General features: G+C 45.1%; 1 protein-coding gene across 2 annotated transcripts; it reads left to right on the forward strand.

Annotated features, from left to right (window-relative positions):
• The first annotated feature begins 731 nt into the window (after positions 1 to 731).
• zdbf2 (zinc finger, DBF-type containing 2) lies at positions 732 to 24,153 on the forward strand. 2 transcript variants are annotated; one of them, XM_078404472.1, is made up of 8 exons: positions 732 to 803; positions 4,327 to 4,408; positions 5,108 to 5,192; positions 13,825 to 13,974; positions 16,036 to 16,081; positions 17,348 to 17,447; positions 19,915 to 20,042; positions 21,117 to 24,153. In XM_078404472.1, the coding sequence occupies exons 5-8, from the start codon at positions 16,065 to 16,067 to the stop codon at positions 23,881 to 23,883; spliced, it is 3,012 nt and encodes a 1,003-aa protein (XP_078260598.1). In that variant the 5' UTR covers positions 732 to 803; positions 4,327 to 4,408; positions 5,108 to 5,192; positions 13,825 to 13,974; positions 16,036 to 16,064; the 3' UTR covers positions 23,884 to 24,153. The 2 variants fall into 2 exon arrangements, with proteins under 2 accessions (XP_078260598.1, XP_078260599.1); XM_078404473.1 differs by lacking the exons at positions 5,108 to 5,192; positions 13,825 to 13,974.
• The last annotated feature ends 1,198 nt before the right edge of the window (positions 24,154 to 25,351 follow it).

Below are 25,351 nucleotides of genomic sequence, written 5' to 3' on the forward strand. Positions count from 1 at the left end.
TGTTGACTCCCTGGAGCTTGTTGTTTCTTGTTCTCCACAGTTGCTGAATGGCCGGAGTGCTTGCAGCATTCGCTGTTTGCCTTTTGCCAAGCCTTTGCACAATTGGCATTTATTGTTTTTTGCCTTTGCTTTATCCGAAGCTCTCCCCCTCTTCCCCCCCCTCTTCCCCTCTCCACCTCTCCCCCATTTCTCCCCCTCCCTTCCCCCTCTCTCCCCCTTCCTCCCCCTCCCTTCCTCCCCCTCCCTTCCCCCCTTCCTCCCCCTCCTCTCCCCCCTCCTCCCCTCCCCCCCCTCTCCCCCCTCTCTCCCCTCTCTCCCCCCCTCTTCCCCCCTTCTACTCCCCCCTTCTTCTTCTTCTCCCCCCTTTCCCCCCCTTTCCCCCCTTCCCCTCCTTTCCCCCTTCCCCCTTCCCTTCCCCCCCTTCCCTTCCCCCCCTCCCTTCCCCCCTCTTCCCTTCCCCCTCTTCCCTTCCCCCTCTTCCCTTCCCCCCCTTCCCTTCCCCCCCTTCCCTTCCCTTTCCCCCCCTTCCCTTTCCCCCCCCTTCCCTTTCCCCCCCCCTTCCCTTTCCCCCCCCCCCTTCCCTTCCCCCCCTTCCCTTCCCCCCCCCGCCCGCCCGTTTTGAGACCCGAGGAAACTGCTGCTCGACGTTCCCTTTAAAGGTGGGCGCGGCCACGCTTTGGCGTCGGCAGCCCGCAAATAAACCGATCGCTGCCCCCTTTAAAAGTGGCCAGGAAGTAGTGAGGGAAGGAGCTGAACTCTGACCGTCAGGGTGGAAGCACATTCAGCGCGCTGGGAAATGCACGGTAAGGGGAGGGGGGCAGTGCAAAGCCGGGCTGGGCTGGGCCGGGGGAACCGATCGCCAGTCCGCGGTGAAGGGGAGGGAGGGAGGGTTGGTCCCAGCGCGTTTACTGGCACTGTCCAACGGTGCAGCTTGCACGGTGTCAGTCCTCGTCCTCGTCCTCCCCTCCCCGCGGGAGGGCAGCTTGTCAGAGAGAGTTTGTTATTTTTACTGGTTGCTGGGGGTGCAGGAGCACTGATGGGAAACCAATGCCTTGTGTTGTTTACTAATGCACTCCCGCTGTCGGTGATTGACTGTAGTTTGATGGTCTTGACCTACACACTATAAACTTAATCTTCATTCACTAACGCCCCCGCCCAGCCTGACGGAATTCCAGATCCACGTATAAAATGTACAACTGTCAGTGTGTTTGACGGTGGAAGAGCGTTACTGGCGGTGAACAAGAGTTGCACCACATACTCCTTAAACACGTGTTTTTAAAACAATTCTCAAGGCCGTCAAAACAAGGCAAGTTTCTGAATAAAAGTCAAAATAAAGCGAGTGCCATTGCTGAAGTGCACCATTTGTCAATAATATACACGGAGCAACCGCCGTGAATATGAATATATATATATATATATATATATATATATATATATATGTGTGTGTGTGTGTTAAGACTACCTTATAAAGTCGAAGCAGATAATTCTGCCCTTTCAAACTGAAACTCCACTCTTCCAAATGTGCTGATCAATTGCAACTGGACGATGTTCCACTTGATTTCAGTTGTAGATTTTAGGCCCTCTTCAAATGATAAAATACTGAAACTACTGCTTTTGAATGTAATTTTGTTGATACTTTAAAGTGGCAAATTATCGCACCGCATACAATCTTGCAAAAGTAGCAGGGATCCGCTAGTAGCTCTAGGTGTTTTGTACTGTCGGGACTGTCCATTAGAATTGCTCCCTTACTGTTCCCAAATTATTTGTCAAATGCTTAACGTTCGTTTGTATTTTAATCTCTTGATCTGAACATCATGCAGAAAAACCCGGTAGTGGACCGATGATATGTAATTTGTTGGAACGTCACCTGTTGTTTATTATCTAGAAACGGAGTTATTAGTAACTTGAATCGTGTTCTACCCATAGGTGGCTGAGCAACAGTTTTCATGCTCTGTTAACATACTTCTTTCAAATGGTCACGTCGTGCCCGCACAGATCACCATCTTGGGTCCACCCTAGCTAGTTTATGAAGGCAGTGAATACATAACCAGGCACTGAAGTAGATCGTTCACGTAACTGTTTAAATGCATTACTCGTACTTCATACTTTTTTGAGGGTTAAAATCTAACTTTTCTTTAGCACCTCACGGCTCTAAATGTTTCATAGTCAATGGACTATAGTTAGAGGAAATACAGTAACCAATTTTGTACTGAAGATCCCATAGGTGTGGACTAACAACAGGGGACTCGTTTGTTGTTGTTCAGCACTTTTTTAAAGCACTATTTTTCAGCACCCCCCCCCCCCCCCCCCCCCCCGTGGTGTTGGAATGTGTTTTCCAAGACTGCTGAGAATTCCCCTGGCCACTGAATAGTTGGGACGAGGCTTGTTAGGGCATTGGCGTGTTAACCCTGCAAATAAAATTGGTGCATGTTGGAAATATTTGAGTCAGGCAGCTGCTTTGGAGAGAGTGTCTTTCTTTCCAAGTGCTTCCATCACTGTTTTATTTCTACTTTCCAGCATCTACAGTCTCTTGTTTTCCACTGTCTTTCAGATGCTATGCAATACATCACTAACTCTCTTGAGATTGTAATCTGTAATTGGTATTAAAAGCTAGGTGGCTATATAGAAACTTTTAAATGCTTTGATGCATAAATTGCTCAATGTGTCTTAGGTGCTGATAACGGACATAATATCTACAGATGTTTTATGCCTGTTCCAATACTACCTCTGCCTAGTGCAAGTTTGTATTCTAATTCAAGTTTTGCTATTCAAGTTTAAAAGCCTGCAGAATTATCATAACAGTATTTTTAAAACATATGATGGAGTTTACTTTACCAATATTCAGATTTAAAAACATCATAGCCATGATTTCAGGTTTCTTCTCGCTTGAATCTTGCCCAACTTTATAGATCAATAGTCAGACCCAGTACTGCATATTCTTCTGTGATTCACAAATTAAGTGTTTCGAAGAGATTTGCCAGGAATGAGACTGGAGTCATAGGCTTTAGTTTTGTGGAAAAAGTGGGAATATATTCCTTTTTATATTGAGAATCATTGCAACTATGAGGGAAGCCATTCAACATGTGGAATCCATGGAGAGCAAAATCAGCTAATATCCTTTTTTCTCACCCCCCCCCCACAGCTCAATTTATTTACCGCAACAAAACCTATCCCCCAATTCCCCTTTGAAAGTTTTGATTTACTTTGTTTCTACTAATGGGCAGTGAATTGCAGTTTACTATTCTATAGCCCCCACCTTCCCACCCCTTTCACCCACACCCTCTCCCATATCAATTACCCTTGATTTCATCTGTTTAATGGGAGCATCAATATTGATGGAGTAATTGGGAATTTCTTCCATCGGTGAAGCGGTCAGTAGGCAGGCAGCTCAGATTAAAGGTAATTGGCAAAGGATGATGCTGATGTAGTCCGCAGCAATCAAAAGGAGATAAAATTATAACTTTTGAAAAAGGATTTTATCTAACAATCTATAAAAGAAAAAAATTAAAAGGCTCCAAGGGAAACAGTTATGAAAGTGTGATGAAGTGAATAACTGTAATTTTGTTGAATGTCCCTGTATTTGCTGTGTGGCACATGGTGCCTCATCAGAATGTTTATATTGTGAACATTCCCTTTGTCTATTATGTAATGTGGGTTTTCTTCATCAATTGTTATGCGTGTGGGCTGGAAATGCCTATAATCAAATTTCAAAATCGGGTCTAGCAGCAGGTAAGAAAGTTGATCCTGCTCAAAGCAATCTCAGCCGTGATGTATAAACCTGAGGGAAAGAAGTTCAATATGCTCACTACACATTTGCTCTGTCACTTCCTGACCCTTTCAATTGACTTTTGCTCACGGTTCTTTGAGATTCCAGTCCAGCAGCAGCTCAAACTCATTGGCTATGCCTTTTCCTATATCTGTAGCCTGAGGCCCCAAAACACCACGCAATCTCCACTTTTAGTATCCCGTGATTTTTCTATTTCTTCACTGTGCTGTGGCTTCAGATACTCGGGCTCTCATGTTTTAGAATTCCCTTTGAAATTCCATCTGCTTCTCTGCCTCTCTCCTTTCCATTGTGACATTTTATGATACTAACTTGCAGAAGTATAAAAGCTGTGGGTTATATTTTGGATTTGGTTGAAAGAAAGTAATCTCATCTGCAGGAAATTTCAAATATCCCTAGTTGGGTAAATGAAATTAGTCCAGTTCCTATCCTGAAAGATCTCCTTGCTGTTGGCTTCCATGAGCGTTTCTTGTGAAAACTAGAGGTAGTTTTACTCGGATGGGCATTTATAGTTGAATAATCTTCTGATATTTATTATCCAGGCCAATACTTGAAGAATGTCTCTTTGGGGTGAGGCACCAATGGAGCCAAGTCTATGAATCATTTGCACTTTGGATAGAGGAGGTAAGGCAAAAAAAGGCAAATTGAAGGAGTACCGAAGATATAGGAGATTTGAGTAATTTAATTATTTAGCTATTCCCGCATTTATAGGCAGAAACTATTCCACATCCGTCACGCCTTACATTTCTAATATTTATTTGACAGTTTCCAACCTTTCTTAGAATATGGAAAGCAAATACTAACAGTGCTTTGTTACACTTGTGTGTTCTCTGATGTTTGTCTGAGCAATGGTACGAGGTCACTGTGGTGAGTTTTGTTTGCTTCTTCTGTGTCAGGTCAGTTTGTAGCAATTGTTTTGCCTGAGTTAGAAGGTCCTGGGTCCAAATCCTGTCTCAGAGACTTAAGGCAGAGAGTTTTGATTGATAATTCAAAAGCCATAGTGAAAGACTATCGTGTCATTATAGATACATAAGTAAAATGTTCAAATTGGCTGCTATATTACTGCAAATGAAAATACAGCTAGTTCTGAAATGTGTTTCCATAACACTTGCTGGATATAATGTGAATTGGTGAACATTATCTGTACTACACGTGCTGAATTAGTCACAGTGATTTTGATCAGGAAATGGGGACTCTTTTTAAGTTATTCTGGAAATTGACAAGTGGGGGGAAATAGTTGTTTTAAAAAAGAATAGTTTGGGGGAAATAAATTGTTTCCATGCAAACTTGCAGTAATTGGACACCATTGTCTCTTGACAACAGTTTACAGTTTCACCACAGATGACCATAGAAATTGACAAGCAATCGCTTCCATTGACCCTAGTACAATGATGCACTATTGGACAAGGTAATATACAACCTCTATTATTTTTAGCTAGCAGTAATAAAAACAAACTTATAACTATTTAGAAAAAAACATTTTAAATTCCAACAAGGAGAAAATTAGTTGCTACTGTGAATCTGAAACACTCTAGCCTCTAACTCCCATTTCCTATTGACATGCTGTTTTATAACGTGATTTTTTTGATTACGAGAGGTTGCTTGGGAGCGCAACTATCATGTTATCTCGTAACTATCTGTACTGACTTGGTGAAGAGCATTTTGATGCAGCCAAATATTCTGAAAGACCCTGTGGATACGTGTCCTTTTATATTGGACCAGAAAGCTCTGGCAGCTGTGGCTGGGACAATCCCAGCTCTGGTACGGGCTATCGCCACATTTAAGAAACAGTTGGACAAGTACATGGAGAGGACAGATTTGGCGGAATATGGACCAAACGTGGGCAGGTGGGACTAGTGTAGCTGGGACATGTTGGCCGTTGTGGGCAATTTAGGCCGAAGGGCCTGTTTCCACACTGTATCACTCTATGACTCTGTACTCTAAAGCAGTATTTCTTTATGAGCACAGCTAAGTAGATTGTTTTGCAATGATGGAGAGCAGCCCTTGAATGAGCTCCACTGGGGAGGTCATTAGCTATCTTTTGTCAACACCTAATGATGTCAGTGCCTAGTGTGACAACAATGCAGCATGATCCCTGGCTTTTGAAAACTTGCCGCCGTTCATTCATGTGGTTTCTTTCTTCCCCCCCCCCCCCCCCTCTAAATTATGTGTTCAGGGATAATGTTTCAGGTGTTTAATATTAGGAATGCTGTTTTTCTTTTGAAGTTTATTTAATGAAAAATGCTTGACTCCCTTGAGATATAAAGCATGCGTCAACAGAGATGCTAACATTCTGTATGTAAGAATGTTTCTTAATTATCATTAATTGTGTACACAGAAGGGTAATGTGAATCCCAATCCTTGACATGATCTCAGTGCTGCTGTATCATTGGAACTGGTTTATTCATATGCATTCTGTCCAGGTTGTGCAAAGTAACTGCAGGATCTTCATTTAACCCCACAGATAATTGGAGATCCTCAAATATTAGTTTTAGTAACATTTAAAATATTTACAGATTGATTCATGCATCCTTTAAGTCAGTAGTGTAACCTAATTCAGAAAGTTCCCTCTTGCAATACCAGATATGCAGTTGAGAAGAGTTAAAAATACTCAGCAGATCAGTAAATGTAGTGTTTCAGCTTCCTTCCATACAACTACTTTTAAATATATGCTTGGTGCTCTCTGCGCTGTCTTATGGACTACCTGAAAAGAAATGCTCACAACTGCAGATAAAACTTTGCTTTCCAGTGACTTTCCTGGCTCTTGTATTAAAAATGTTAACTTCCATCTTGTTCCTGTTCTGAGTAATAAATTAATGTGACAGTGGGTTACACGTGAGCCATGGTGGTTTCCTTTGGGTGCTCTGGTTTTCTTCCATGTTGCAAAATCATGTTGGTAGGTTAACTGGCCATTGCAAACTACCTCCCTTGAGAAAGAGGTCTGCAAACAAAAGTGGAACAGGATTGATGGGATTACTCTGCTAGGAACTGGCATTTAGGGAGAGTTAGATAGAGTTCTAGGGGCTAGTGGAATCAAGGGATATGGGGAGAAGGCAGGCACGGGTTATTGATTGGGGACGATCAGCCATGATCACAATGAATGGCGGTGCTAGCTCGAAGGGCCGAAGGGCCTCCTCCTGAACCTATTTTCTATGTTTCTATGGATCCAGTGGGCTTTTGTGCTTGGATAAGTAAGTAAATTGCAGAGACCTGGTACTTTCCCTTCTTCCCTTTTGGAATGATCGGGGGCAATTCGGGACTTTTTTGGACTTAGCATAAAAGTGGAGACCAGCCATGATTGTGTTGAATAATGGGGCAGGCTTCAGTGGTCAAGTGGCCTACTACGTTTTTGTTTAAACCATCATCTTAGAAATGAAAATAAGGAAAACATTCTCACTATTCAAGATAAATGTTATCCTGAATTTCTAGGTGACTGTTGATTGTCTTGTGGCTGCCATGACTGAGACCAGTTTTTCGTGCTGGGCTCCATAATCAGCGTTGAGTTTTGGACTCTCCCCAAGTGAAGTATCTTGTCTCTCTGTCATTTTTCATTGTTAAAGAAATGAAGCAGGGACCCCTGCAGTCAGGTTAAAAATAACCATACCACGCCTATACAACACATGATGTTTGAAGAGGCACAAGCTAAAAGGAACTTGGCACAACATGGAAAGATGGGTCTTCACTCAGACAAACAAATATGTCACCAGCTTGGGACAGAGGAGCTTGGTTTTAATAAATGAAACTGGAGTGTGAGCTGTCATTCTGGCTTAGTTTGATGTGGAATTTATTAAACAAAACAATGTTTTGGGAGTGCCCAAGTGAAAGGATTATCTTTAATACAATAAAAATACTTTTCTACAGATGTGTTCATAACTACAGCTAATGTTGCCTTCACCCAGTCTGCCCCTGCCACACACCTACATCCAGTTATATGTTAAACACTAGTTTAACACAGGGGCGGCACGGATGCGCAGCGGTAGAGTTGCTGTCTTACAGCGAATGCAGCGCCAGAGACACGGGTTCAATCCCGACTACGGGTGCTGTCTGTACGGAGTTTGTACATTCTCCCCGTGACCTGCGTGGGTTTTCTCCGAGATCTTCGGTTTCCTCCCACACTCCAAAGACGTACAGGTATGTAGGTTAATTGGCTTGGTAAATGTAAAAATTGTCCCTAATGGGTGTAGGATAGTGTTAATATATGCAGGGATCGTTGGGCGGCACGGACCCGGTGGGCCGAAAGGGCCTGTTTCCGCGCTGTATCTCTAAACTAAACTAAATACCAATATGCAGATTAAACACATTTTATAGAATTAAGTAAGTTATCTATTACCCTCATGTAGTCATTCAGAATGAAAACAGTCCCTCAGCTGAACTCTTCCATGTAGACCTAGATGCCCATTTTGTTGGTCCCAATTGCTTGTGCTTTTCTATGTCCTTCAACTTTCCAACCCATCTACCTGTTGAAATATCATCATATTCATTACTCCCTCTACCATGGGAAACAGCTCCTCCTTTAATACATTAATTAAATCTCCCTGTCACCTCCTTTGTTGTAACAAAGACAACCCCAGCCTGACTAGTGTCCCCAGCTCAAATGAAATCCTTACCTCCTGCGCCCTCTCATGCTACTGCATCTTTCCGCTTGCATGACTGGATCTGTACACCACAGTGGTCTTAGTAGTGCCGACACACTTGTAGCAATACTTCTGTTTTCATAATCTAACCCTTGGCTGATTAAGCTGAGTATCCACTACATTGAAACTACCTTATCCACCTGTTCACTTTCCTTCAGAGAGTTCTAAAATAAAACAGAAAAGGCTGGGGAAACTCAGCCAGTCGGGTCACACCTGTGGGAAGAGAGAGGGTCATCAACCTGAAAAATAATTTTGGTTTGCTTCCCACAGATTGTGTTAAATTTCCAGAATTTGCAGCTTGTTTTTATTTTTTGCAGCATTCAGACTACTACTGTGTTTAGGAGCTCTCTGTTCCTGTACATTTTCTAGTATTCTGCCACTGATGCTGTATTCCCATGACTTTTATCCTTATTCCCATGAATTCCTGCAACTTACCCTTAAATGCACATCAACTCCCTTAAATATACCTGGACTATCTCTGACATCTCCCTCCCGTTTCTGGACCTCACCATCTCCATCACAGGAGACAGACTAGTGACGGACATTTACTACAAGCCCACCGATTCGCACAGCTATCTGGACTACACTTCTTCCCACCCGGTCCCCTGCAAAAAGTCTATCCCCTACTCCCAATTCCTCCGTCTATGCCGCATCTGCGCCCGGGATGAGGTGTTTCAGACTAGGGCTTCCGAGATGTCCTCGTTCTTCAGAAAACGGGGCTTCCCCTCCTCCATTATAGATGAGGCTCTCACTAGGGTCTCTTCTACATCCCGCAGCTCCGCTCTTGCTCCCCCTCCCCCCACTCGCAACAAGGACAGGATCCCCCTCGTTCTCACCTTCCACCCCACCAGCCAGCGGATCCAACATATCATCCACCAACATTTCCGTCACCTACAACGGGACCCCACCACTGGCCATATCTTCCCATCCCCTCCCCTCTCTGCGTTCCGCAGAGACCGTTCCCTCCGTAACTCCCTGGTCCACTCATCCCTTCCTACCCAAACCACCCCAACCCCGGGCACTTTCCCCTGCAACCGCACGAGATGCAACACCTGTCCCTTTACCTCCCCCCTCAACTCCATCAAAGGACCCAAACAGTCTTTCCAGGTGAGACAGAGGTTCACCTGCACCTCCTCCAACCTCATCTATTGCATCCGCTGCTCTAGATGTCAACTTATTTATATCGGCGAAACCAAGCGCAGGCTCGGCGATCGCTTCGCTGAACACCTGCGCTCGGTCCGCATTAACGCAACTGATCTCCCGGTGGCCCAGCACTTTAACTCCCCCTCCCATTCCCAGTCTGACCTCTCTGTCATGGGCCTCCTCCAGTGCCAGTGCCATAGTGAGGCCCGCCGGAAATTAGCTCCTCTGTCCCTCCCTTCCCCTCCTCCTTCCCAGATCTCCCTCTATCTTCCTGTCTCCACCTATATCCTTCCTTTGTCCCACCCCCGACATCAGTCTGAAGAAGGGTCTCGACCCGAAACGTCACCCATTCCTTCTCTCCCGAGATGCTGCCTGACCTGCTGAGTTACTCCAGCATTTTGTGAATAAATCGATTTGTACCAGCATCTGCAGTTATTTTCTTATTCAACTACCCATTAGTTATTTTTGCCACTCGCGTACATCAGAGGTAAATGGCTAATTGATATCCTGATTAATCTCACCAAAATGCATTACTTTGCACGTCTCTGGACTAAATTCCATTTGCCTCTCTTGCTCAGTCTGGTGACACCTTACTATTAACCACAATTTGATATTGGGTATCATTAGCAAAGCTCTTAATTATGATCTTTACCAGTCATTATAAATACCTCCAAAAAATAACTTTCAATGTTTGAATTGGGGTAAGGAAGCAGTGCGGGTCCTTCCTGAGCATTAGAGCCAAGTTGCCCTCCCATGGTAAGTGGAAATAAGATTAACAATCCTTTAATTATATAACCACTGCAATTCAATCAGTCACTATTCCATATGGAAAGGAGCTTAATGTAATCTCTGACATGTCACAACTCTTCTTTTTTTTAAATACCCTGATACTTCATCCTAACGGTCCATGGTGTAAAAGATCCTGAAATGCACTCTCTTCTGATGTGGAGACGATTACTATTAATCCTACTGGCCTTAGCCAATAAAGCTTGTTGAACCATGTAAACTTGTTAATCTGGGAAACCATAAATTGGTCTTGGAACGTATTTGATACCAAGACCAAAAGGTTCAGTTGACTAAGGGTTATATACAACATGGATCAGTGCAGCACAGGAACAAACATTTCAGCCTGCAGTGACATAGCTAACAGGATGCCAAATTATACTAATCTCCTCTGCCTGCATGTGATCTATATCCCTCCATTCCCTGCATATTCCTCCATTCCCTATATATCCACGCCAATCTAAAAGCCTCTTAAATGTCACCAGCGTATCTGCTTCCACTACCACCCAAGACAGCATGATCTGGGCACACTGTGTTTATAAAAACAAAAACAACTTGCTCTGCACATCTTTAAACTTTGATCCTCTCATCTTAAAGCTATACCCTTTAGTCTTTGACATTTCTACCCTGGGCAAAAAGGTTCTGATTGGCTATGTCTCTCAAAATTTCATATACTTCCAACATGCCAGAGAAAACAATCCCTGTTTGTTCAACCTCTCCTCAGAGCCAATACCTTCCAATGCAGGCAGCATTCTGGTAAATCTGCATCCTTTTCAAAGCCCCGATGGCCTTCCTGCAATGGGGCAAACAGAACTGCGCACAGTACTTCAAATGTGGCCTAACCAAAGTCCTATAAAGCTTAATATGATTTCCTGACTCTTCTCCTCAAAGTCCTGACTGATGAAGTCTAGCATATCATAAACCTTCTGTACCACTATTATTTATGTTGCTACTTCAGGGAGCTATGGACTTGAACCCCAAGATATCAGTGCTGATAAGAGTCTTAACATTAACTGTATACTTTCCTCTTGCATTCGATATGATAGAACTTTATTCATCCCCGGAGGGAAATCACCAAAGGGAAATTCGACCTCCCAAAGAGCAATAACTCACACTTGCTCGGTTTAAGCTCCATTACTATTTGTCAGCCCATTGCTGCTCTACATAGCTGATCTACATTATGCTGCCAGTCCTCCATACTGTCCGCAACTCCACCAATTTTAATGTAATTTCCAAACTTGCTCACTGACCCATTTACATTTACATCTAAGTAGTTTAAAAATATCACAAACACAGAAGTCCCAGCAGTAATCCTTGCAGAACTCTACTAATCACATTCATCCAGCCAGAATAACAACCTTCCACCACAACCCTTTGTCTTCTATGAGTTAAGCCAGTTCTGAATCCAAATGACCATCATGAATCCTATGCATCTTCTTAATCTTCTGGATCAACCTACCATGAGGGACATTATCAAGTGCCTTACTAAAATCCATGTTGACAACATTCGCTGCCCTAACTTCGTTGATCACCTTTGTCACCTCCTGAAAAACACAATCAAGTTTGGGGAAGAAAACATGATCTGCCATGGACAAAGCCATGCTGACTGGTCCCTAATTAGCTAAATGTGATTAAATCCAATAACTTGTCTTTAACTAACATGAAGCTGATTACCTATAATTTCCTGGATTATCTCTACTTCCCTTTTTAAACAAAGGAACCACATTGGCTACTCTCCAGTCCCCCAGGACTACTCCTGGAGCTAGAGAAGATACAAAGATCTTTGTCAAGGCCCCTGCAGTCCTCTCTTGCCTTTCCCAATAACCTGGGAGAGATCATATCAGTCCCTGGGGATTTATCCACCTCAATATACCTCAAGAGCTGCAGCACCACCTTTTTGATCTTAAACTGCCTCAGTATATTATTATTCCCCACGCTGAAAACACTATCCTCCATGTCCTTAATTTAGTGCGAGATAAAGTCCAGTAAAGATCAATCAAAGATAGTTCGAGGAGGTTGATAGTAGCTCAGGGCTGCTCTCTGGTGTTGGTAGGATGGTTGGTTGCCTGATAACAGCTGGGAAGAAACTTGTTGAATCTGTGCGTTTTCACACTTCTATACCTCTTGCCTAATGGGAGAGGGGAGAAGAGGGGAGTGCAACTCATTCTTGATTATGCTGGTGGCCTTGCCAAGGCAGCATGAGGTGTCAATGAAAGAGAGGTTGGTTTGTGTGACGGTCTAGGCTACGTCCACAATTCCTTGCAATTTCTTGCAGTCTTGGATGGAACTGTTCCTAAACCATGCTTTGATGCATTCCGATAAAATGCTTTCTACAGCGCATCTCTAGATGTTGGTGTGTTGTTGGGGTGTTGTTGGGAACATGCTGAATTTCTGAAGCCTTCTAGGGAAAGAGTGGCGTTGGTGTGCATTCTGGCCATTGCTTCAATATGGGTGGTTTAGGACAAGTTGCTGGTGATATTTACTCTGAGGAATTTGAAGCTTTCAATTATCTCTACTTTGGCGCCATCAATGCAAACTGGAGTATATGTACTACTTTGCTTCCTGAAGTCGATCACTATCTCCTTTGTCTTACTGACACTGAGAGAAAGGTTGTTGTCTCAACACCAGGTAAATAAGTTTTCAATCCCCTTCCTGTACTTCGTCTCATCATTATTTAATACCCGGCCCACAACAATGGTGTCATATGCGAAGTTGTAAATTGAATTAGATTTGTACATGGCTGCACAGTTGTGGGTGTGCAAGGAGTAAAGAAGAGGGCTGAGAATGCATTCTTGCGGAGCGCCAGTGTCGTGGATTATTATAGAGGATGATTTGTCCCCTATCCTCACTGATTGGGGACTGTTGGTCAGGAAATCAATAGAAACATAGAAAATGGGTGCAGGAGGAGGCTATTCGGCCCTTCGAGCCAGCACCGCCATTCATTGTGATCATGGCTGATAATGGCTGATCCTCCACAATCAATAACCCGTGCCTACCTTCTCCCCATATCCCTTGATTCCACTAGCCCCTAGAGCTCTATCTAACTGTCTCTTAAATCCATCCAGTGATTTGGCTTCCACTGGTCTCTGTGGCAGAGAATTCCACAAATTCACAACTCTCTGGGTGAAAAAGTTCCTCCTCACCTCAGTTTTAAATGGCCTCCCCTTTATTCTAAGACTGTGGCCCCTGGTTCTGGACTCGCCAACATTGGGAGCATTTTTCCTGCATCTAGCTTGTCCAGTCCTTTTATAGATCCAAGGATCCAGTTGCAGGTCTGGTTACCTTCGTACTTTTATTGTACGTTTGAAAAGCCTTGGGATGTTCTTTAATCCTACTTGTCAAATGATATTTCATGGCCCCTTTTGGACCTTCTAATTGCCTACTAGAGTTCTTTTCTGATTTCTTTATATTCCTCGAAGGCCCTAGTGGCACAAAAATGTAATTGGAATTCAGAATGTTTTATTTTATTCCATTTTCCAGGACAGTCAGGCTGAGGAAAATAATGAAGATGGTCACACTTCTAAATAGCAAGCAATGAGAAACCAGGTTAAGCACTTTAATGTGCAAAGAGTTGTGTTTTTTTAAAGTTGTGAGACAAATTCACTGATGTGGAGGCATGATGTGCTCACTGTAAGTAATCCCATGTAACCCCCCCTCTTGTCCTTCCCCCCTCTTGTCCTTCTTTCAGTTTTAATCAAATATGCATCCCCACTTAAAAAAACCACAGAGTAGTCTTTGACACCGTGGGCTGTGGACATTTGTTGTGCACAGATTAGTCAAGTCTTTTGTTTGTGACAACAGTGACCATGCTTCAGAGAGATTTCAGTGATAGAAGTTTCCTTGTGTTTCAAACTTGGTAAAATTTGTTGACTTAAAACACGGATTCAGAACTTGATCTTTTGAGTCTGTTCAACCGTTTAATACAATAATGCTCTGATTGGAATGACAATTGCTCATTCTTGTCTACCCAAGAATATAAATACCTCTGTGGTAAAATATACTAAGATTCTCCTTCCACTGTTTTTTGAAGAGGAGAGTTCCAAACACTGAAGGAAAACGTTGACTGTACGTCTTAAATAAAGTGAGCCCTTACCTTTAAATAAGGGCATTTGGGCAGGTATACGGTCAGGCAGCACCTGTGCAGGGAATGGATAGACAGCCAACAGAGATCGTCTCAGATCGGGACCCTTCTTCAGACTGATTGGAAAGGGGTGAGAAAGCTGGAACGGAGAGGTGGGGACAGGACAAAGTCTAGCAAGTGATAACCGGATATAGGTGAGGTTTTTTGTTATTCGCAGATGGTTGAAAATGAAAAGGAGATTAAAGGGGTTAAAAGTTGGATACAGGATTGGGGTGAGATTGGCAGATGGATGACCTGCTGGACAAAAGAGTGCACAATAAGGAGAGAAGAAAAGGAGTGTTACCTGCAACACTGTTACCTCCTACGTTGTGAGGTTTTTATTTTCTGCCACAACATTTGATATGCAGATGCAGCTCTACAGGACTTTGGTTAGGTCACATCTCGAGTATTGAGTGCAGTTCTGGTCGCCCATTACAGGAAAAATGTGGCTTGGAATGGGTGCAGAGTAGGTTTACAAGAATGCTGCCTGGATTAGTAGATTTTAGCTTCAGGGAGAGGTTGGATAGACTTGGATTGTTTTCTCTGGAACGTTGGAGGTTGAGGGAAGACTTGATCGAAGTATATAAAATTATGAGAGGCATAGATATGGTAGACAGTCAGAACCGTTTTCCCAGGGTGAATATGTCCAGCACTAGAGGGCAGAGCTATAGAGGGGGGAAAGTTTAATGGAGATGTGTGGGGCAAGTTTTATTTTAACAGAGAGAGTGGTGGGGGTCTGGAACACACTGCCAGGGGTGGTGGTGGAAGCAAACACAATAGTGGCATTTAAGAGGCTTTTAGATAGACATAGTACAGGGAATAGAGGGATATGGATCATGTAAAGGAGATGAGATCAGTTTAGCTTCGCAATGTGTACGCCAAAACATTGTGGACCCAAGAGCCCATTCCTGTGATGTACTGTTCTATGTTCTGTATGTATATATGTATGTATATGTGTGTGTGTGAATATATAGATACACACACTGAACAAAAAATTCTTGTGTATTATATTGTTTACAGTGTATTATGTTCACATTCTGTTCTGCTGCAAGTAAGAATTGCATTATTCAATCTGGGACATACGACAATAAAACACTCTTGGCCCTTTATTAGATGCCTTCTGGAATCTAAATGTGTTATGTCCACCAGTTCCCATTTATCAGTAGCACAATGGTTCCTCACATCGCTCCAATTAATTGGTCATCCCCAATAAAGTGGCTTCCCTTTTGTAAAACTCTGCTGACTTTTCTGAGTATCCAGCTATTATATTTAATAACTGTTCCTAACATTTTCCCAATGACAGATGTTATGCTAAATGCCCTTGCTTTCTGTCACCCCTTTTTAGATAAAATAATTACATTTGCTACAATCCCACCCCAAACCAGTATCCAACTTTCCCATTTGCAGGTACATTGCATGTTCACTGCGGGTACTCCTATAAAGTGCATCCGTTGATTAGAAAATTTATAAGGAGCATTAGAGAATTTCGAAGGCAATATGTGAATTTATAATCTGTAACTTCTTGGCAGCAAAAGGATTAAATAATAATTAATTCTTTTGATTTATGACAGATGCACAGACGAGTGAGAGCTTCACAGAGATGACTGACAATGCCAGGTAATTTGGACAAATGTAAGGTTAAAAGGGTTTGGGATTAGTTAGGAGGTAATGAATGTTTGCAACACAACGAGGCCAATTAGAATGCCATTATAAAAAAACAGCATCAGGTTGCTTGAGGAAGAGAAGTAGAAACTCCATTGTGCACATATTAAAGTATAAAGAATCTTGAGCAAGTGGCCTTCAAGATTTGAAATGATGTGCTTCCACAAAGCAAAACATGAAAAAACAAGTTGAGCCAAAAAGGAAAGAAGTGACATTGAGGGAAAGGCCCATGCACTGGCAGAAGAAAGGGATTATTAAATGACAGAGACTGAAATGTCTCATTAAGGAGTGTTGACATATGAAAGGACTCAACAATGCATTAGTTACTTGCTAACTTTCCATTCTAATGTCCTTCCTTTCTGGCTTGTCCTTGTCTGCTGGCTATGGCATTATTATAAGCAATGACATTGAGCAGTATTAATCTATCCCCCAGCACTTATGTTAAGCATGGAGCTGCCCTTGGTTTGGCATCTTATGCATGCTACCTCCTGTGAGAAGTGTCAAAATGTCACATCAAATGTCAAAAAGGAATTTTCCCACAGCCTTCAGAAGCCAATCATAACAAGCTTGAGTTACGTAGGTTTAGAACAGTGTACAAACATGTCAACCTGTATTTTAACAACATGTCTTCCTGATCCCTTCCTGCCCAGCAAATTGCAAAGCAGCTCATGTTAGAGATGAGCTTCACCTGTCCCAGTCACCTACTGTCAACAGATCAGGGACGGGCAATCGGGAGGAATTGGGATCCCGTCATAGTCCACCTACTCTTCCCCACCATCCCGTAATCTAACATTGAGTCATTGAGTCATAGAGATATATAGGACAGCAGTAGGCCCTCTGGTCCATACCAGGCAAGAGGCCTATTTATGCTAATGCCATTTTCTTGTATTTGGCTGTTATCCCTCTATTCCTTTCCGATCCACGTCGCTGTCCAAAAACCTTTTAAACTGATTGTAACTGCCTCTGCTACCACCTCTGGCAGCTTGTCATATACTCACCACCCTCTGTTTTAGACTTCCCTACACTTAGAAAAAGACTGTGACGATCTTTCCTATCTCTGCTCCTCTTCACGTTCCTCCTTCGCTCCTAGTATTAGATATGTAAAAGGTTTGCACCTGGAGTTTGGGAATCGTTGATTTGACAGTTTACATCAACCACTGGCTTACTGTAAGTTTTAATATCTGTCCAATTTCATCCGTGTTTTTCTTTTCATCTTCACAGCGAAGCAAATGCAGAACAGCCTATTGCCGACACCTTCCCAATGCAGAGCAAACGAGGCTATTGTGGCTGCTGCCAGGAACTGTACACCTGCCTTGAACAGGTAAGGATGGCTTATGTCCTCAGAAGGGCTGCTTTCAAAATCTAGATCTCGCGGCTGGTGGTATTCATGTAAAATATTTATCTAGTGCATTAATACTTGTTCATAATCATCGTAGCTTAAGTCAGAAGGTTTGTAGATTCAAGCTCCACTTTAGAAACTTTGGTAGGAAAAAAAACCTGCAGATGCTGGTTTAAATCGAAGGTAGACACAAAATGCTGGAGTAACTCAGCGGGTCAGGCAGCATTTCTGGAGAGAAGGAATGGGTGGTGCCTAATCTGGACTGTGTCTGTGCAGTTTGAAGGGAGTGTTTCACTGTTGGTGGTTATGTTTGTCGTCTTGGTTCTCCCGGTATCACACAATGTTTATGCACAAAAGGTACTGCTAAGACGGGTTTAATTGATAATTTATCGGGTTGTTATTTGTGGAACTCTGCCACATCTTCTACAGTTCGACAATGAAGAACAGGGATTAAGCATAGGGGCATCCTGAGGTTATACAGTAGGCTACAGAGTGGCAAGTTGGTTAACAGTGTCAAAGTATGTGGTGCAAACCCAAGTCTTCGTCATAAGCCAAAGTCAAGTTGTTTGATCTTGGAGAAGAGGGATTCTTCCTCGTGTTCTGTATGGCATTTTTCTCATCCCCATGCGGCACGGTAGCGCAGCGGTAGAGTTGCTGCTTTACAGCGAATGCAGCGCCGGAGACTCAGGTTCGATCCTGACTACGGGTGCTGCACTGTAAGGAGTTTGTACGTTCTCCCCGTGACCTGCGTGGGTTTTCTCCGAGATCTTCGGTTTCCTCCCACACTCCAAAGACGTACAGGTATGTAGGTTAATTGGCTGGGTAAATGTAAAAATTGTCCCTAGTAGGTGTAGGATAGTTAATGTACGGGGATCACTGGGCGGCACGGACTTGGAGGGCCGAAAAGGCCTGTTTCCGGCTGTATATATATGATATGATATGATATGAATTGAACCTTGCCTCAGTTGTTGCTTACCAATGTGGGACGCTATGAATGAATGAATACTTTATTGTCACACGTGACAAGTCCCAGTAGAATTCTTTGCTTGCGTTACCAAAGGTATGCAAATAGTTGCTACAGAGAGGGCACTTACAAAGTACCCCCGTGCCAGGTGCCCCTTCGTCCCCCTCCGTCACGGCACTTCCCCCACACTGTCCTCCTTTGTTGCTTCCCCCAGCAGTGGCGGCCTCACTTCCACGTGGTCCATCCTCGTCTGTCGGTCGGCCGGCACACTGGCCTCTCCACTATCGCTGCCAGGTCCTCTCCGGATGCCTCCATGGCGCCGACCCAAGCCCCACACGTGGGCTTCGTCGACCCCTTGGGCAGCTGCTGACTCCGACCCACGAGGTTCCGGCCTCAGCTACTCCGCGGGCTCCCGGTTGGCCATGGGCTCCATGGACTCCGTCGGCCGTTGGCTCTGACCTGCAAGGCTTCGCCCTCAGCTCCCGCACGGCCTGCCAGGAGGCATCTACCGCTGCGACCCAATGGGTGATGCTGATGGCCCAATGTAGGAGGGTCATCAGGGCTGAGCTGACCCCTGGCATATACATCACCAGGACTCACTGGGTGACAGACAAGGTGGTGAACACTGGCTAATATTATTGTTCCATTTTCTTTCCGTGGGCCTGCAGATCCCAGGTCAAGTACAGTGCCACAATTCCAAAATGCTTTACCTGAAATTGTCAAATTATGGAGCACTTTAACAATGAATATTAGAGCCTCCCAGAAATGGGATAACTGGGATTATACTGCTTAGAGAATATTAAAGAGAGGGGTTTGGTCAGTGTTTAAAACTATGATAGATTTTGGTATAGTTTAATGAATTAGTGGAAGTCACCAATTTCAAATAATTGCCAAGTGAATGAGGGGAGGGTGGGAGAAGAGATTTTGTTTCATGCTCTGTTTTGATGTAGAATGCATCAGATGGAAATGGTGATGTAACAAATTCTCCAGTTAATATTTTCAAAAGAGAATATAATACATACCATTATATTCATTATAGTAGAACTGCTGTCTCACGGCACCAGAGTCCCAGGTTCGATCCTGACTACGGGTGCTGTCTATTAATGTTAATACAGGAGATGTATGCAATCTCACAGGATGGTTATGGGATTTTCAGTTCATCAATACAGAGCAACCATACCTCCTCCAGCAAGTGCTGTCTGCAGCAATATCTCTTAGGAAAATTGCAGCAATATGTGTCTATTAAAGAGCTAGAGAAAGGTAGTGGGATCAAGCTCTGCGATGTAGGAGAGGGAAAGAACCCAGGAAGCTCTGTCCAGCAGCTCATTGGGCTTGGAGTGTTTGGTCCACTACCCCCCATACTTGAGAACCACCAGAGGAGGAAGGGTGTTGTTGACAATTGAGGGGGAGTAGGGAAGCAGGATACAGTGAAACCAGTCCAGCATGGGTCAACTTGGACTGACTGCACTTTTCTTTTTGGTTCAGCATCTACAGACCACTCGGCACAGACAATTCGCCGGCGAGTCCCGAAATCAGGTGGTGGCAAAAAGCCTCATGGAGCGCTTCCTGCAAGATGTGATACAGTACCATCCCTCCCGCTACAAAGACAACAGGTGAAGGAAGGCACTCTTTAATCCAGTGATCCGCAGTCTCAAGACTCATTGCCAGTTCAGCCAATATGCATCTGGGTTTAAGGTTGCAGATGCATAACAGTTGCCTCCTCTTTGTAACAACAAAGTAGAACTGCAATGTAATCTTACAGTTCCATTTAGAATATTTAGAACTGAGATATCATATTGATATTTTTTTTTTATTGTCATGTGTATTGAGATACAGCAAAAGGCTTTCTTTTGCATGCCATCCAGGCTGATCATACCGTACATGAGTATGCCATTTGCATGCCATCCACGCTGATCATACCGTGTACAACAGGTAGTGCAAACAAAAGAAAGGAAAAGGAAACTGTTTCCCTGTTGCCTGTGTAAAAGCCCTGGGGTATTTTGATGGGTCACAAAATTATAATACCATTACCAAACTTCCCATCTTCTGTCAAAACCTCCAAGAATAGTGGACTATTCCGACAGTATCAAAAAATACAATTAAAAAAAAAAAATCTTCAGTTCTCATCTCAGTCAGCAATTATTGATCTGATAACCGTTGAATATAAAGGCTTCAATCCTTATTTCGTGAAAGATCCATGTGAAATCATGTCCTGATTTTGTGTCCATTCAGTGTCAGTCTCTCAAGTGCTAGTAGTTGATCTCTAAAGGGTCTGGGTATAAAAGTGGCCACAGGTTCCCCAGATAGTGTTAGTGTGCGGGGATCGCTGGGCGGCGCGGACTTTGTGGGCCGAAAAGGCCTGTTTCCGCGCTGTATCTGAAATATGAAAATAATATAATATGAAATATGGTGGTTTGGATGGATGCCAAGGAGAAAAGCAAGAAGCCAGTGCCATGGGCTTCTGAATACAAATGTCTGCCACACTTTTTTGAAGGGGAAGGAATTTAAGTGGCAGGAGTCTAGCAGAGTGGAATGCCCAAATGTGCCTTTCTGTGCTGTGTGATGCGTCAGATTGGGATATCAACTCACTGCACCACTTTGTTTCCCTGAAAGAACAAGATGGTCCTAATTTCTTGCAAAGTCTTCAACTTTCCCTATGTGCTAACATTTTGTTTTATTTTGCTCAGGCCAACATACATGGACCTACCATCAATCAGTGCACCTCTTATTCCCAAAAAGGAGCTTGCAGATATACACTCCTACCAAGATGAAAAGGAGACCATCGGGGCCAGAGAGGAGTTGCCCAGTACGGACAACGACTCTGTCCAATCGGCGCACGTGCTGGTTGGAAAGAGTGTCGTTAGTTGCAATCAGACCAAAGACAGCAACACATCTTCGCTGCCTGTCGGAGATCCAGTGAGTAGAAAGGACACCGCAATTAAAGAGCCAGCTTCTATAGAACACCCTGAAGGCAGCTCCCCTTCTTATAAAGAGTTATGCAGGACAGCCTTTTTAACTGCAAGAGAGGGCATCCTATCTTGCAGCAAAGTGGACAGGCACGGAAATCGCATTGCTTTGGGCGTATACAAACCAATGTCAAGGAGAGGAATAAAGGATTGCAATCAGCTCAAAGCCACTGGCTCTCCTGGAAGTGAGGATCATGAACATTGGAATCCTATGTCTCAAATGAATTTTCCTAACGTTTCCTCAGGGCCTGTTTTTAAGTTTTCCAAATTGCACCACATTAATTCTCAGGGTACAATAGCAGGACCCCCTCTTCCTCAACTCAGGGACCACGCAGGACCCAGTGGCCCACACTGTCCTGGAGGCCCAAGCCAACTGGAAGAATGCAAGCCACACAGCAGGAACACGGCCCCTTGTCCGGCTACGCTCAAAGAAACCAAAGTGACCGAACGCATGGAGGACTTGGTTACGGAGACTATTGAGACAGTCATTCAGAAATACTGCAACAGGCAGGCATCACGGCTGAGAGACAGTGACAGTGAGAATTCAATGTGTTGTAAGCTTCAGTGCCGAAGGAAAATGGTGGGGAGGGGCCTGTTGGGAACCAAATGCCCTCCCGAGAGAGATCACTGCGCACCATCAAGTAGCTGTGAAATGACTTGCAGCAGGCAGTCGCTACAAGAGACGGCATCCTGCTTCAAGAAGATGCTGTCTTTAACTCTCTCCTGCGAGACCAAATCTGGAGGACGGCGCCTGGGCACAGGGGAAGACGTGGCAAGTTCGGGGGGTAGTATCTGTTCCCTGGGCAGTCAGCTGGGGCAGCTGCAGTCCAGCAGCAGCTCTGAATGGAACGCCTCTGTGAAGGTGGAGAAACACTGTTCGAGGATTCCGGTGAAGGGCCTGGAGTTGATTACGGATGCACGAATCTCGCTTGAGGACCCCGGCTACAAGACTCGGCTGAGCTCAATTCTTCGATTCCAAGCGGAAGAGTGCGACAAAATGGAAATTGAAAATTCTGGCCCGACGGAAAGCAGCGTGAAAGCGGAGTATGTCGAAGAGAAAACACAGCAAGTCGAGACAGAGCAACGGCTGCAGTCTTTGCCCTACGTGCCACCATCTTTTGCTGGAAAGTCTTGGTCGGAGATCATGGCAGAGGATGATCTGAAAGTGGAGGCACTCGTGAAAGAGTTCAAGGAAGGGCGATACTTGTGTTACTTTGACAGCGAGTCCTTGGCCAACCATGGAAGGAAACAGAAGAAACACCGGGACAGGGTGATGGAAACATCCAAAGGTATGTGCAAGGAGTCAGCTGACGGCAGTCGCACCATCCCTGTCACTGAAGCGTTGCCACACTTGCAGGAGGAGAATGAGGAAGCTGAGCTGCCACCAACTCTGGGCCAGTCGGCACTGGGCAAGAAGCCGGCCTTGAGGCACTACCGCATGGCATCCAGGTGCCAGGTGGTGAAGGTGAGCCATGCTACCCAGACCAGTGAGGCCGGCTATCCCTTGGTCAAAACGAAATCCAGAAAGATAGACCAAGAGCCTGAGAATTTTTGGAGCGGGGCAGACCAGACGGACAGGCCCAGTATGAAGACCAGGCTGTGCTCCCTGAGGTTGCCCAGGTCCTACAGCAGGATCATGAGCCCAGTCCAGCCCAGGACGGTCATCTATGTCCTGTCCTCACCCGACTTTGAGTCCACAGTGCGTGCTGCCTCCTTGGACGGGAAGCGGAGCTCCAGGACATGGCAGGATGGTGCCAGCCCAGCCAAGTACAAGTACAAGAAGTCGCCGGTCAGGTACTACGACCCGACCACCAACAGGATCCTCAAGACGCTGCCGGCCAGCCAGGGCCAGTCCCACCACGTGCGCCAGCTCTTCAGGAGCCTCAGCCCGGACATCAACGCAGGGTCGACCGCCGATGAGCACCGGGCGGCCGTGGCCAAGTTCCACCCGAAGGCCGGTGGGGCCTGCAGCCTCCTGCAGGCCTGCAGCAACGCGGCCTCGAGCTCCTGGCCGGCCGGCCTGCTCAAGTCCAGGGACTGGACCCTGGGGGAAGCCCCTGGCAACGACTGCCCATCCAAGAGCACCGGCTCCAGGTTGGATGGACCCCCGCTGCCCCTGCAGAAGAACCTGGTCCTGTCGCCGTTGAAGAGGGACGGGCCTGACTCCCCCTTTGGCCGGCTGCAGGTGTACGCCGGCACGCGGAGCCGCCGGCACCCTGACCACGAGGCCCCGGGCCCAGGCCCAGGCCCGGCCTCCACCCGGAATGAGCCGCCACTCGGCAGCCCGAGGGGAACCTCGTCACCGTCCGACATGGGGCCTCCACCCCCCGCCTCCTCGCCGGGTCGCCCGCGGCTCCGATCCGGCATCCGGCGACCCGCCGACAAGAGCAACTCCTCCGGTGAAAAGATGCTGAGGAGAGAAACCAGGAGCAGGGAGAAGGGCGCCCAGCGACGGGGCCGACGACAGGGCCCCCGCAAGAGGAAGTGAAGCCTCCTGACGGGGGTGGGAGGCCCTTCACAGCCCCTCCCATCCCCCGGCTCCTCGGTTCCTTTTCTTTCTTTTATATGAAGTATTTCAGGGAATTTGCAGTTGAAACAGAGGTTGCAGCTGTATTTTTTATAAAGAGCCCGAGTGGTTTCTTTTTTCTGTTGTTCTTTTGAGACAAAATAGACAACAAGTAGCACCTTAACGTCACAGCCAGTTTTCTTTTGCACTTGCACCATCTTCAGTTAAACCTCGAGAACCCGGCGTACAAAAGTCCAACATTTGTTTCAGACATTTGGCATGTGGGATGTTACACAGTTCAAGCAGGGTGTGCTGTCAGAGCCAGGGTTGGTTTGCAACAGGGACCAGGGTATGGACTGTGGGTCATCTATGCCACTAGATCATGAGATGGGATCCAGGACACCAGCATCATGGATAAAGGTGGGCCTGTTGCCAGGGTCCAGAATACTTGTATTGTTCCTACTCTCATTAAACTCTCCAGGTACACTAGGAAAAACATGTATTGACATGTAGTGAAAATGTGATTGAGAATTAGAACACATTTAGAGCAGTACAGCAGAGGAACTGGCTGTTTTGCCCTCCATGTCCGGCAAACATGATGCCAAGATAAACTGATCTCACCTGCCTGTGCACGATTCATATCCCTCCATTCTCTGCATATCCATGTGCCTACTCAAAAGCCTCTTAATTGCACCTGCCTCCACCACCCACCTCTGGCAGCACATACCAGCACCCACCACCGCTCTTTGTGCAAAATAAATTGCCCTGCACATTCCCTTTAAATTTTGTCCCTCTCACCCTAAAGCTCTGGCCTCTGGTCTTTGACATTTCCACCCAGAGAAAAAACTCTAACTGTCTATCCTATCAATGCCTCTCATAATTTTATATACTATCAGGTTTCCCCTCAACCTCCAATGTTCCAGAGAAAACAATCCACATGTGTTTGCCCTTTCCTTGTGTCTAATACCCCCTAATCAAGGCAGCATTCTCTTAAAGTTCTGGTACATCCTTCACAAAGCCTCCATGTCCTTCTTGTAATGGGACGATCAAAACTGCATGCACTGCTCAAAACGTGGCCTAACCAAAGTGTATAAAGCTAAAGTAACATGACTTGCAGACTCTTGTACTCAAAGCATCAATCAGTGAAGGCAAGCATTGCATACACCTTCTTTATCACTCTCTCTTGTGTTGTAACATTCAGGGAGCTATGGATTTGGACCCCCAAGATTCCTCTGTACATCAATGCTGTTAAGAGTCTTGCCATTTATTCTATACTTTTCCTCTGCATTTGACCACCCAAAATGGAACACCTCACATTTGCTGGGAGTAAACTCCATCTCCATTTCTCTGCCCATTGGTGTAGCTGATCTATATCCCATTGTATACTTTGACAGCCTTCTTCATTGTACATAACTCCAGCGTCTTTGTGACGTCTGCAAACTTACTAACT

This window comes from Rhinoraja longicauda, chromosome 8 (genome assembly GCF_053455715.1).
Source record: "Rhinoraja longicauda isolate Sanriku21f chromosome 8, sRhiLon1.1, whole genome shotgun sequence".
In the NCBI taxonomy this organism is placed as follows: Eukaryota; Metazoa; Chordata; class Chondrichthyes; order Rajiformes; family Arhynchobatidae; genus Rhinoraja; species Rhinoraja longicauda.

Excerpts from the sequence above, each read along its gene's own strand:
- zdbf2 (XM_078404472.1), top strand. Across the intron at positions 17,448-19,914 it reads TGTACACCTGCCTTGAACAG|CATCTACAGACCACTCGGCA; the intron begins GTAAGGATGGCT and ends TTTTTGGTTCAG. Across the intron at positions 20,043-21,116 it reads TCCCGCTACAAAGACAACAG|GCCAACATACATGGACCTAC; the intron begins GTGAAGGAAGGC and ends TATTTTGCTCAG.